Source organism: Onychomys torridus, chromosome 7 (genome assembly GCF_903995425.1).
Source record: "Onychomys torridus chromosome 7, mOncTor1.1, whole genome shotgun sequence".
Classification (NCBI taxonomy): domain Eukaryota; kingdom Metazoa; phylum Chordata; class Mammalia; order Rodentia; family Cricetidae; genus Onychomys; species Onychomys torridus.
The window spans coordinates 20,102,879-20,116,522 of NC_050449.1; the positions used below are offsets into that span (position 1 = coordinate 20,102,879).

The 13,644-nt window shown below is 35.5% G+C and overlaps 1 protein-coding gene across 4 annotated transcripts in view; it reads left to right on the forward strand.

Moving 5' to 3' along the window:
* The window catches only part of Septin7 (septin 7), a 64,213-nt gene that overhangs the window by 6,525 nt on the left and 44,044 nt on the right, over window positions 1-13,644 (forward strand). For 2 of the 4 annotated variants that reach the window (XM_036192248.1, XM_036192250.1), the window contains exons 2-3: window positions 10,219-10,223; window positions 11,461-11,563. In XM_036192248.1, coding sequence (XP_036048141.1) covers window positions 10,219-10,223; window positions 11,461-11,563 — 108 coding nt within the window. Of the gene's footprint in view, window positions 1-721; window positions 724-10,218; window positions 10,224-11,460; window positions 11,564-13,644 lie in introns of all 4 variants that reach the window. The other 2 variants (XM_036192249.1, XM_036192251.1) reach the window with 1 other exon arrangement.

Sequence of the window (13,644 nt, forward strand, 5' to 3'; positions counted from 1 at the left end):
AGCTTTCCTCATTCCATGTTAGCATGTCCATTGGTGTTGTCATTGTTCAGGTCTTGTTAAGGCAGCCATGTTGATTTGACTTCATGGGTGTAGCCCCTCTGACATCTCTAGGAGATGCAGCCTCACAGCAAACTTCCTGTTTCTCTGGCTCTTAACAAACTTTTTACTCTCTCTTTCAAAATGATCCCTAGTCTTACGTGCAGGAATTGTCTTGTCAGTGAATCATTGGACTGGGAATCACACACTTTCTTGTTCTCTACATTTTGATTGGCAGTGGTTTTCTGTAGTGATCTTTGTTGCAAAGAGAAGTGTCTTTGATGAGAGGTGAGAACTACACTTGGAGGTAAGGGTAAATATTTCAGATGCCGTTAAGAATTAGGCTGGTTTAGTAAGAGGGCTATTTTAGGTTCTCCTCCAGGATCCATGACTTCACTAACCCTGGGTTGTTGGCTTGGTTTCCAGTGTCAGGAATGGTTTCCCTCTTGTTAAGTGGGTCTTAAGTCCAGTTAGAGAGCCGTTGGTTGTCACCTAGGTATGCTTGCCATTACTGCACCCTCAGGGTTGCTGTTTCTAGATACTTTGTAGCTTCAGAATTTTAAATTATAAATAGCATTTTGAAAAGAGAATGTTTAACAAACCTCCCCCCTTCCGCATTTATTCTTGGGGATGTTTATTAGTGCTTTAAGCTTGCAATTTACATTTCTTATGTTACTGAGAAGAGCTGTTTGTTATATATAATCTGATAATTCCTCTGCTTTTAGTGGAATACTCAAGACTTTTAAAAACTACTGTCTGGTATATTTGGTTTTGTGCTATGAATTATATGTAACATGTTATTAAATAATATAATTGGAATTTTAAAACTATATGTAGCTTTTTACATTTTCTGTTTTATGGCTATATCTACCTATCTTATTTCCTGGCTTATTTCTTGAATAATTCCTTATTTCTTGAATAATTTCTTATTTCTGTCTGTCATCTAGCTGTCATCTTTTAATCCACTGAATCCAGTTACTGCTGCCCATGTGTTCACAAGTGTAGGGTTAGCCACTGGCATATGGGGAAGCCTGCTAGTACTATTTCCTGCAAGTGACTCTTCCTCCTCCAGTGGTCATCAGCTGTTAGTGGTTCTTCATTTCTTCTCCTGAGCCCCTCCCTACTCCAGGCTAGAATTTTTGATTCCAGCTTCTTGGTCTTGTGCAGGTAACCACACTGCTGTGAGTTCTTTTGAACAATCATCATGCCATGTCTGAAGGTCATCATTTCACATCTTTCTTCCCCATCCTGAAGTTCTTACATTACCCACTCCCCTGCCCCGTGTTTCTAGCCTTAGATGATGATCCAGGTGTCCCATCTAAAGCTGAGCATGAAGTCACTTACTCTCAGCCCTTTGAACATTAACAAGTGAGTGAGTGTTTGCATTAACCATACCCACTGTAATAAGAAGCTTCTTTGACTACACTTGGAACAGTACAAATTATATAAACTTAAATATTTAAAAGGTAGTTTGACAACATGACTATTTAGAAAAACCACATCAATAGGTTCTCCCCTATGGCTTAGGACTTCCCTAGCTCGCCATGTTTTGATCATGTTTACAGTACCAGATCTGATTTTGCCTGTGTAGACACAGGTCTCAAGTCCAATTTAAGGTCAACTCTATGCCTGTTAAGCATTGAGCTAGATTTACATGTTTGGTTCTCAGTTATGTCCTATAAAGTTAGGGTACTGGGTGAAAATAAATTTAAGTAGGAATAATTCTTGTTCTATGGATGTTGTATAAAATAGTATACAAATAAAAGAGCTACCAAACCCATTTAGGCTGTTTACTGAAGATGCTGAGAATAGTGAATTGATTTCTCTTGTTCAAGTTTGGAGAAATGAGAACTTGACACAAGTGGTGGAATTAGTGGAAGCATGTAGAAACTAGTCAGCTGTACCTAGGGTTTGTTTTGTTTTTTTTTGTTGTTTTTTTTTAATGTTAGAAAGCAAAAGTTGGTGAAATAAGAATAATTATGGCTTACTTCAGGGAGATGAGTACTGTACTGTTGTGAACTGCTTGGAAGCTGACTGTATAGTGATAGCCTCTTTCTTAAAATTTTAAAATAACTTTAGATTTGATAAAGAGATATGATCGTATAATTAGGAAAGTTAAATACTTGGTTAACATGTAGAAATAATAACATAGACATGCAAATATAGCATGAAATGATCATCCACTTTAGTACTGGCCAGGATTAATGGGAATGTCATTTGAACTCTTCTTTGATATTTGATAATTTTTTTGAAAGGATGTCATGTAACTCAGGTTTTTCTTAAACATGCTACATAGCAGAGGCTAACTACTGATCATGCCCCACAGCTTAGTGCTGGGATTTCAGACATGTTCCACCTCACTAGCTCATTTAACAGTAACTTTTAATCTGTGATGAATGTTTTTTAGTACAGCTGTGGGGTTTCATTGCTAGTTTGGTTGAAGAGTGGGTTTTCTAAGTCCAGTTGGTTACCGGAGATTGTGTTTAACGAATTAGAGTCTAGCTAAGATAAACCAAGGACCTTTATTCCTCTAGCTTCTTCATTGATTCTACTGTTTTTGATTTCTTCCTAACTAACAAATCTGTGTTAAGTGTGTTGTAACTAAGGCTCTACTTTAATAAATAATTTGCTTATGGTGGAACTTTAAATAATATCTGTTACTTATAGTATAGGTTTCTAGGGTTATAGTTAAATACTATATTTTGGGCTCTATTGCTAGGATTTTAATTGCCTGTTTCTAGGCAAAGGTCTAGGTGTATGTTTTCATCAAAAGCTTCCTAGGAACTCTGTAGCCTCCAAAGCTAAAAATAAAAAAGGGGAAAAAAAGGCCATAACACTAGAATTTACTGTTTTGAGGTATTACATTATATTGATTGCTTCAATAGCTTAACAAAGTAGGCTTTTCAAATCTTTAGTTGTAGAGTTAGCTTATGATTTTATAGAAACCTTTATAATTTATTAAGAATTTAGCTAATAATTTTATGCAAACATTTAAAGCACTTCCCAGTAACTACATTAGTATGCTAGGTCTGCCATACCCCATTCCCCAGCCCCAAATCAGATGTTTGTTTTCTCACGGGAATGCAGTAGGGAAGCATTTAAAAAAAAAATACAGAAAGAATTCATTCACTTACAAAATTGTCCTGTTGAGAATACTACAGTAAAGTACAGAGTGCTCATGTACTGAATGAAGAAAAGACATAATGACTGACTGGTTAAAGTAGACTACAGCTAATCCCTAAAATTTTTGGCATATGTACTTGATAATCTTATTCTTACGAATTTTCATGAGGTCCTTGTAGATGTAACTGTCTTGTTAAATAAGAAACACAGAGCCAGTTGCAGAGTTAAAAGCCAAGAGGTCAGAGCAATAGCTGAGAGCTGAAAACCTTACCCTTCACTGCTGCTCTGTCTTTCCTCTCCACCCGAGACCTACTTCCTGTGTCCTGTCTTTTATATAGGCTTTCTATTCTGTCTTCTCATTGGTTGTAAGCCACATGACTTCCTCATCACTGCCTGTCTGTACAGACCTCCAGGTCTTCTATGGTTGGTATTGAGATTAAAGGCTTGTGTCGCCATGCGGCTGTATCCTTGAACACACAGAGATCCCCCTAGCTCTGCCTCCCAAGTGCTGGGATTAAAGGCGTGCACCACCACCGCCCAGCTTCTGCTCTGGCTTGCTCTGACCCCAAGGCAACCTTATTAATACACAAATAAAATCACATTTCAGTACAAATAAAATATCACTATATAGGACTGGAAGATCAATCATTTAGTCTCATCATGGAAGCAGCTCACCCTGCAGTCTTCACTTGTTGGTTTTTTAACCCTGAACTGTTCAATATGGTAGTAACATATACATGACTGTTGAACATTATAGATGCAGTTAGTTTGAATGAAGATATGGATCATGATGTGGAAGCCCATATTTCTATATAAAATATCTTGTTAATTTTATATTGATTGCATGTGGAGACAAATGTTTTGAACATCTTGCATTGGTGAAATACGTTGTTACAAGTAATTTTACATGTTTCCCTTTGCTTTTTTAATGTGGCTACAGAAAATTTAAAATCTTGTGTGGCTTGCATATATTTCTGACAGATGAAGTGGTCCATCTATCAGATGTACTAGAGAAAATTGTGCTGCTACTAATACATAGCTGAATGTGGTATTCAGATCTTCTCATTTGCTCCTTGAGATCAGAGGGTAGTTCTTCTTTAATATTATATAATCCTCTGGAGAGAATCCTCAGGCTTTTCTAAGTTTTGGTAGTTTGTTTTCCATTTCCTTTAGCATTCTTTATGAGGCGGAGAAGCAGATCCCTTGAACTGTTGGTGCTACTTGCCTCTGAATTTTTTTTTTTTTTTTAACATAGCCTTTCCTGGTGCTACATTCTAGATAAGTATGCTAATGAACCTTAAAGTTAACCTTTTAGGTCAGTGTTCTTTTCTTATTGGTGAATGTTGTCAATTAAGATGCTTCTACCTTTTCTTTTTGGGCTGCTGCAGTTTTGTTTACTCATTTTTTTTTTTCTTAAGTTAGGAGAACTTACTGAATGCATCAAGTGTGTCCCTCATCTCTTATTTCTGAAGTTCTGTTATAGTTCTGACCTTCATTAAAACTTCGTCTTTTTATTGGGATGAGAAAAAAGGCACATGATGGTTCCACACACTTCCATATTAAATCTTACTTTGGAGTTTTAAGGGACTTAAACAGTAGTTTTTAGCTTTCTTAGCTTTTGTCACTTGCAGGTTTGACTTGTACCTTCTGTGTTTTCATCAGATTATGAAATTATTTTTTGACTTGAGGCCATAAGACAGACTGTCAGATCCTTGGGATGTATAATTCTGCTGAAGTTGATAGACAACTAAGCAGCTGTTTATCTGTCTCACTTTATTAATATTATAGCTCTTTTTGTATCTTTTGAGACATGGTTTCACTGTGTAACAGCCCTGGCTGTGCTGGAACTCACTCTGTAGACCAGGCTGACCTCAAACTCACTGAGATCCACCTGCCTCTGCCTCCCAGTGCTGGGATTAAAGGTGTGCACCACCACTGCCTGACAAGATTTTATATATATATATATATATATATATATATATATATATATATATATATCTATCTACTTCCCTTGTATTCTCATCATGGTTAATCTTAAGGTTTCTTCCTTTGTAGTCTAATGAGTTTGTCAAAATAAAATATATATATATATATATATATATATATATATATATATATATATATATATCTGATTTACGTGTTAAAAGGTAACCCATGGTGGCTTTTGATGTACATAGCTTCATTTTCATTCCTTTTGAATTTTTAAAAGTGGAGATGCTTCTGATTCTTTGGAAATAACCCAGGAGATAGTAGAAAAAAGAATTGTCACCAAGTCCAGCTAGCAAAACAACACTGGTATTAAAATCGGGGTATTGTGTTCTTTTAGATTGTTTTTATTCTTTTTAATTTGATTTTTTATGTTTGTTTATTTATTGTGGGTGTGGGCATACTTGTGGAGGCCAGAGGACAGCTTGCAGGAATTGGTTCTCCTTCCAGTGTGTGGGTTTTGGGGATTGAGCTCATGTCTTCATGCTTGCCAGCAAGAACCTTTACCCACAGAGCTGTCTAGCTGGCTGTTAATTAACTTTTTAAAAAAATACTGTAATGATGATGGCTATGGTTTTATTTCTTTGGTTTGACTCAAATACATGCACGTGCACACACATTTAACTTTTTAAGTTATTACAAAACTTTTCCAATTAGAAGCAGCATTTACATTCCTGCCAGGAATTTATGCGAGTTATAGTTTACTATATATTCACTTAGCAGATTTATAGAAGCAGCCCACCCTCCTCCCCCCTTTTTTTGAGGCAAGTTCTCTTTATGTAATCCTGGGACTTGCTTTGTAGACAGTGCTGGCTCCTAGCTTGTGAATCCTCTTGTCTCTACAACATATGTGTAGTGGAAAACTCAGGACATCCTATGTGTGGAGCACACACACTACCATTGAGCATGTCCTCAACCTCTGCTATGATTTTAGTGGCCTTATGGGTCTTATATTTCTTTTTTGTTAAATCTTAAAAAGATTGTTCCTTCTATAGTTTCCTCATTTCTACATTTGTGGTGCCTTAATTCAGCTCTATGTGCCAGCTCTCTTGAGCCTGTCCTTTGTATGTTCTTTCCAGAGAAAAATAGTTTCAGATAAATCCTAAATTTGTTATTGTGCTCAAGTTACAAGTTGCTGTTGGAAAAAAAGATCACATGACTTCAAGTTCACATTCAAAGAATTGTGGTCTTTAGCCTTAATTAGATGACCATATTGCTTTACTGTCTTATCTTCCCTCTGATCCTTAACATTTTTTGTTTGTTTTGCTTTGGCGTTACTCTGAATTGAACACTATAGAGTCTTGTGCATACTAAGCTTTCCACTGCTAACTTACATTTTATTCAGCCTTCTTAACTTTTTATTTCAAGACAAGGGTTTCACTAAGTTGCTGAATCTGTCCTTGAAGTCACTTTGTTCTAGGCAGGCCTTGAACCTGTATTCTTCCTGCCTTAGCCTCCTGAATAGTTGTGCCACCAGATCTGACTCCTTACTCTTTCTCCCTGTTCTTGTTGCTGTTTTCACATCTTTGTCTCTGAAAAATCTTCTGGCCTTTTCTCTCTTAAGATTAGAAGGTGGTTCTATTCCAGGTATTGAGGAAGAAACCCCTTCCTACACTGTATAAACATCTGTGTCCTCACCAAACCTCTTTTCAGTCACTTATTTTCTTTATCTTTTCTATAGCACTTAAACAAGTACCAAAAACCCGCTTTTCTTTTTGATCCTGAAGCCCTCTCTTGACTCTGAGCCACCCTCTCTATCTTTGTTTAGTTGGCGATGGTGGGATTTTGGTGTTGGTTCTTAGCTAGCTTCCCACTGTATATTGCCATTAGATTCATACCATTTAAACAATGACTTAAAATGTTAATATCTGCCTGTCTTTTTAATTTCTGGTTTTTTGTTTGTGGTGGCGCTCACCTTTAATCCCAGCACTTGGAAGGCAGAAGCAGGCAGATCTCTGTGAGTTCAGGGCCAGCCTGGTCTACAGAGCAAGTTCCAGGACACCTGGGGCTATTACACAGAGAAATCTTGTCTTGAAAAACAAAAACAAACAAAAATACGCAATGTACATATATGCTAAAATCCAAAGATTGAATTTAAAACCATATAGGAAAGACTAATGTTTTTTAAAGTTATTGATGTAACCTTTGTGTTTTTGTAATTTTTTTTTTTTTAAATTGCAATTACAAAAGGGGAAATAGAATTCTGGGTATATTATGGTACTTTGGGTTATACATTGTTATTCTTAACCATTTTAGTTTTTTTTTTTTTTTTTTTTTTTTAAACTGAAATTCTTTGTTTTTTTCAAGACAAATTTCTCTGTGTAACAGCTGTGGTTGTCCTGGAACTTACTTTGTAGACCAGGTTGGCCTTGAACTCACAGAGATCTGCCTGTTTCTGATTCCTCCCTGTCTTGTTCTTAAAGTATTTTTGATTCCTAGAAATAGAGTTAAATAAATTCAATACAGACACATGTAGTGCTGTATCTTATTTCTATCAACAGAATTGTTTACTTTCCATTAAAAGAATTTGATATAGGAATTGTATCTATTAGATTAAATACTTTAAAAATATAAACTATTACAAGAAATGAGTGTTGCTTCTTATACAACAGGCTTGAAATCAGTGAGTACCTTCATGACCCCAGAGTATTTTGGTGGGAGCCTAAGTGAAAAATCATATATTTGTTTATATTTTTGTGTTTATAAATGTCATAATTATATCACTCATACACACATATACATATATATTATGTATGTGTGGAGATATCTATATACATATATGTATATGTGTGTGTATATGTATATATATGTAACATTTATTTTATTTTTGCCCAGAGATTACATTTCATTCTGGCTATTTTGTTGTTCAGGAAAAGAATCAGTGGGTGGTTAAGACTTTCAGAGTTAAAGATTATTTTTTGTTGTTGTTTTTGTTTTTTGAGACAGGATTTCTGTGTGTAGTTTTGGTACCTGTCTTGGATCTTGCTCTGTAGACCGGGCTGGCCTCCCAAGTGCTGGGATTAAAGACGTGTGCCACCACTGCCCAGCCTGTAGATTGTTTTTAAAGTTCAGGGTAAGGAAAGATTATTAAGAGATAAAAAATTATCTCCCTTAGTTAACAAATAGTGGTATACTGTTAGTATATCCTTTAAACTATATTTGGTGCCAGGTTTTCTGTGTGGGAGCCAGGTGCTCCAGACATTAGGTTTTGTATTTTCTGGGATGCTTACTTGCAAATTCTGAGGAAGTTTGTTTGGCAGCAGTAGCCAAACTACTTTGTCATTGTCTTTGGACAAAATTTCTTCTGAAGACATTTGTTTTAAAAGTGTGATCATTCACTTTTTTGGAGGTTATCGGTTGTGTATTCATAGTTTGTTAGGATTGTCTGGGTTCTCTGCTTTTTATTATTTATAGTTTCTTTTTGGGAATCCATTCCCTTCCCAGTATCCATGTGCAGATAACTTATTTTCAGCACTAGCCAATCCTGGAATTTCTTTAGTCATATGCTTCAAATTGTCAACTGGACACCTCTTCTTGAATACAGCAGATAGCCGAAACTTAACATGCTATTGTTGATTTTGGCTTTCACTACTCAATCTTCCTCCTCCATTGTACATTGTTTTCATAATTGCCACCAACCATCAAGTTGTTCAAATCAAAGCCAATAGTTATCCTTGGTTTCTTCTTCTTTCACTGATGTCTAATTCATTAGCAATCTTCCATCAACTCTACCTTTGAAAATATATTTTGAATCCTTAAAATTTCTCATTGCTTAATTTAATCTAAGAGTAGCTTAATTTAATCTACTCTTTCTGGGATTATTGCAGAAGTCTTTTTAGTTCTTAAGCCACTCACTTAACAGTCAGTGAAAGCTATCTTTAAATGCTAATCAGGTCACTTGCTTGTGCAAAACCCTCCAGTGATTTCCTCCATGGCTAAAATAATATTCAAACTTCTTACTTTGGCTGAGTCCCACATGATCTGGCCCCTGCCTGCCTGCCTGCCTCCATGACCTCATTTCCTATCCTTTTGTCTCTTTCCTTTGTTATACATCACATACCTCCTTTTATGTTCCTGAAAGTACCAGATTTATTCCTAGTTTATGCTCCTTCCTGTTGGCTGGAATATGTCCTGCCTTTTCTTAATTCAGCCCTAAAACAGTACTGATTATGAACCACAGACTTGAGAAAAGACAATGAACACGACACAGGTACATACTCTTGGGTGTTGTGTGCCTTTTTGACTGGTGGGTTCCTTTAAGTGGCAAAAGAAAAGGATAGTTGTGGAAGACTTTTCAGTTCTGTGCATGCTGTGTGTATATGTGTGGGGCAGTTTTTGAAATTTTGTTTTCGCTTATTAAATAAATTAAGTATAAACTACAAGAGTACCTTTACTCCTCAGATTATCGAAGTAGGTTGCACAAGTGTAAAATTATACCTTTCTCAGGGAGTTTCTCGTACTGTTGTGTTTTCTTCTCTGCACTAGGTTGTCTTTCAGTTTTCACAGCCTACAGCTTATCTAATTTTCTCATATGTTATGGCATATCTTTTTTTTTTTTTGCTACAATCTACATTTCTTTTAAGTCTGAGTTCACAGAATTTGAAATGCACCATTGTATGAAAAGATTTTAACTAAAATGTTGTGTTGTCTAAGCTGGGCTGTTGACTGACAACACAAAAGTTGTATGAAATCATAGTACACCTTTCCAAAACTTCATATGTCTACTTCTTTTGCAGCATTTCCTATAAGATACAGTATAATAACTGGCCTTTATTAAAAGATAGGACTTTTTATATTTCTAAAGGAAATATAAAAGCTACTGAGAATATTACTTTGGCATGCATAGGATAGAGTCTTATTTTAATTTGTTTTATTAATTTACTTTTAAGTTGTTGAGTTCCATGTAAGTAACTTTAATGTTTTCTGTATTTTGCTACGTTCCAATGGATCTGCTACTCCGGGTGAACTGAATGTGCCACTACAATTTGTGAAATTCCTCACTTGCTGTCTTCTGTGAATTTATTCTGTTGGAATCTGGAACACTGGAATGATGGAAATGTTTCTATTACAAAGTAGCTGTGAGTACACTACGTAATTTATACAAAACCTTGTTTATAGTCTAAGTTAAATTTAACTTGTAATTAGATGAAATATGACCTTTACAGAAACGTATAACTTAACATAGCTTTAGCTATACTCATAATAGGCTCTCAGATTCTTGGCTTTAAAATAGTATATTCCAGTCAGTCTGCTGGTTGTTGTGTTCAAAATTAGCTTTTAATTGAATGGGCTAGCTTGGCTTACCAACATTTGTCTTAGTTAATTTTAATGGAAAGGATGAAAATTGTTGTTTAGCTATAAATATGATAACCAGTAGAGAGTTCTGGCCGTTTAAACCCAAATGTTTTGTAGTAATGCTTTTATATCACAGGTTATTTTATCATTAGAATTTAAATGTGTCAAAAACTTAATGTATGTCTTCTTGAGAGTATTTTGCCACTGTATTTAAAGATGACTATTTCTAAAGTAAAATGAACAGTAAATCTACTCACTCAGATATTGTAACTGTGAACAGTATTTTTTTTTTTTACCAGTCACTCAATTAAGAATCAGACTTACTTTACCAATGTAGAATTAAATTTTTAAAAATTACTCATGAAATGATTGCTTGGGTCACCAGAGAATCAAAACTCCATTTAGCTTCCATAATTATGGTTTGCTTGAAGTCCTGGATGTATGTCCTTCCATGAAGAGCGAGGCAAAAGATGATGGGATCTTGAAGGGACACAGTGGGCCTGGGGTTACAGCCTGAAAGAGACATGCCTCTTCAAGATTTACAGAAGAGAATTGCTCTAAGCACAAATATTTATTTTATTTTATTTTTGAGTCAAGATCAATTGAAAGAAACTCATAAGTGTGGAAATCAATCAGTGTAAAGAATGGTTCTTAGAGTACACTTACAGGGATTTGAATTTTTTCATAGTTGGAACTTGTTTGTTATTTTGTTGCTTTAGATGGTTGTTCAGTTCCTTGTTAAATGAAACTTATTGTCAAATGAAATCTTTGGTCTGAGACCAGTTTCTGTAATTCTCCATTCTTGGGTTTTAATAACTATTTTATTTTAATTATGTTCAATTTATTCTATACATTCTACAATTAATGTTTTTGTTGATGACAATATAAACTATTAATTTGCTATGAAAAATAATGTGTATAATTTTTAAAAAAACAGTTTGTATAATTAAAAAAATAGTTTAAAAAGAATGAGGGAATTTGAAATGTTTGTTGATACATGGTTTTTCTTCCCTTCCTCAGCAACCGAAGAACCTTGAGGGCTATGTGGGATTTGCCAACCTCCCAAATCAAGTCTACAGAAAATCGGTGAAAAGAGGATTTGAATTCACACTTATGGTAGTAGGTGAGATAATTTCTTACTAATCTGGAGTTTTGGTCTTTATTAATCAACTTTGGATGAATTTAAGAAATAGTATCTCAAATAACTTTAGTGAATGTATGTTATATTTTATCTTATGTGGAAACATTTAACAATTTAGCCTAGTTGCATAATAGGATTTGTATCTCCTCTTTCTCCTTCCTTTACCCTCAACCTCTTTGGTAGAAACTGAAAGTTGAGACATGATGGATAGTTGTGATGGAGTAGAACAACGCAGTGATTCTCTCCAAATGGTAATGCTAAGAGAGGAAAAGGCATCCAATAGCTACTTATTACTGCAGGATTTGTGTGCTCTCTGGCTAATTACCTTCAGCAAAGTTGTCACATGAGCATTTAAGGTAAACAGGTATTTGCTTTGAATTTTGAAAGGAAAGGTAGGATAAAAGGTAGTAATTCAAATGATTGCCTTTAGAATTACACTCTGTGTGTGGATATTGCAGGGAAATGTGATTTTTCTTTCTTTTTTTTTTTGTGATGTATTTATTATGTATATAGTGTTCTGCCTGCATATATGTCTGCAAGCCTGAAGAGGGCACCAGGTCATTACAGATGGTTATGAGCCACCATGTGGTTGCTGGAAATTGAACTCAGGACCTCTGGAAGAGCAGTTAGTGCTCTTAACCTCTGAGCCATCTCTCCAGCCCCTTCTTTTTACTTTATTTCTTTATATTTTATGTATGAGTACTCTGCATGTATGCCTGCAGGCCATAAGAGGGTACCAGATTTTGTTATAGATAGTTGGTTGTGAGCCATCATGTGGCTGTTGGGAATTGAACTCAGGACCTCTGGAAGAACAGCAGGTGTTCATAACCTCTGAACCATCTCTCTAGCCCTCTCCTTGTTTTCTAATTCAGTCTGCAAACCCTTTGCTGTGCTCTGTAATCCACTTGAAGATATTGTTAAGAGTTATTTTTCGTATAAGTTGGTTAATATCATCATTATATATATATATATATGTACTTTTGCAACCTGGGTAAGATTACTAATCTTCAATGGCAATCTTATTTCTTTTTATTTTATTTTTTATTTTTTGGTTTTTTGAGACAGGGTTTCTGTGTAGCTTTGCGCCTTTCCTGGATCTTGTTCTGTAGACCAGGCTGGCCTTGAACTCACAGAGATCCACCTGGCTCTGTCTCCCAAGTGCTGGTATTAAAGGTGCGCGCCATCACCGCCCGAATGGCAGTCTTATTCTTAAGTGACTATTTTCACTGGCTATTAGCTGACTTTAGTCTTTAGTAAAATCATGAGTATAAAGGAACTGTGTTACATTTTCCTATTATTTGTTTTAAGAAGGTGAAAGCAAGATACCAGATGAACTATTTTTGAGAAAGTTGAGTCTGTGCTGGATTTAGATGGTGTATATTGTTTTGCTAATCATGCTTTACCACAGTGTTTTTAATTTGCTATTAAGTTACTAAAATTAACTGTGAAATACTCCTTATTGAGGGCAACAGTATTGTGTTGATTGCCACAATTTTTTCCCTTTTGATTAAATTTTTTTTTCATTCTAGAAGTTGTGTTTATTGTAACAGTTCATGGTGTTAAAGCATTGCAATTTTATACTCAATAATGTTGGTTTAAATGAAAATGGCTTACATATCTGAACATTTGGTTTATCAGTTGGTAGTATAGTACTGTTTGGGGAGGTTTAGGAGGTGTGGCCTTGCTGGAGAAATTGCTGGGAGGAAGACTTTGAGAGTTTAAGGCTTTACATTGCTTGCAGTTTGCTCTGTATACTGTGAAGCTTATGGTTAAGGATGTGAGCTCTCAGTCTCCTGCTTTGGCTGCCAGGCCTCCCTGCCATGATGAATTCTTACATCTCTGGTACTGAAAGCCCAAGTAAACCCGTAAACCCTTTCTTCTGAAAGTTGCCTTAGTTGTGGTGTTTTATCACAGCAACATCAGAGTAACTAATACAGTTAGTTAACCTGATTGATTCTGGTTGGGTAGAAGTATTGTACATGCGGCTCTGGGGCAGAGGTGAGAGTCTAGAGAGATGGTTGAGTTTTTCCTTGTCTTTTCTAGGTTGGCAAATTGATAATTAT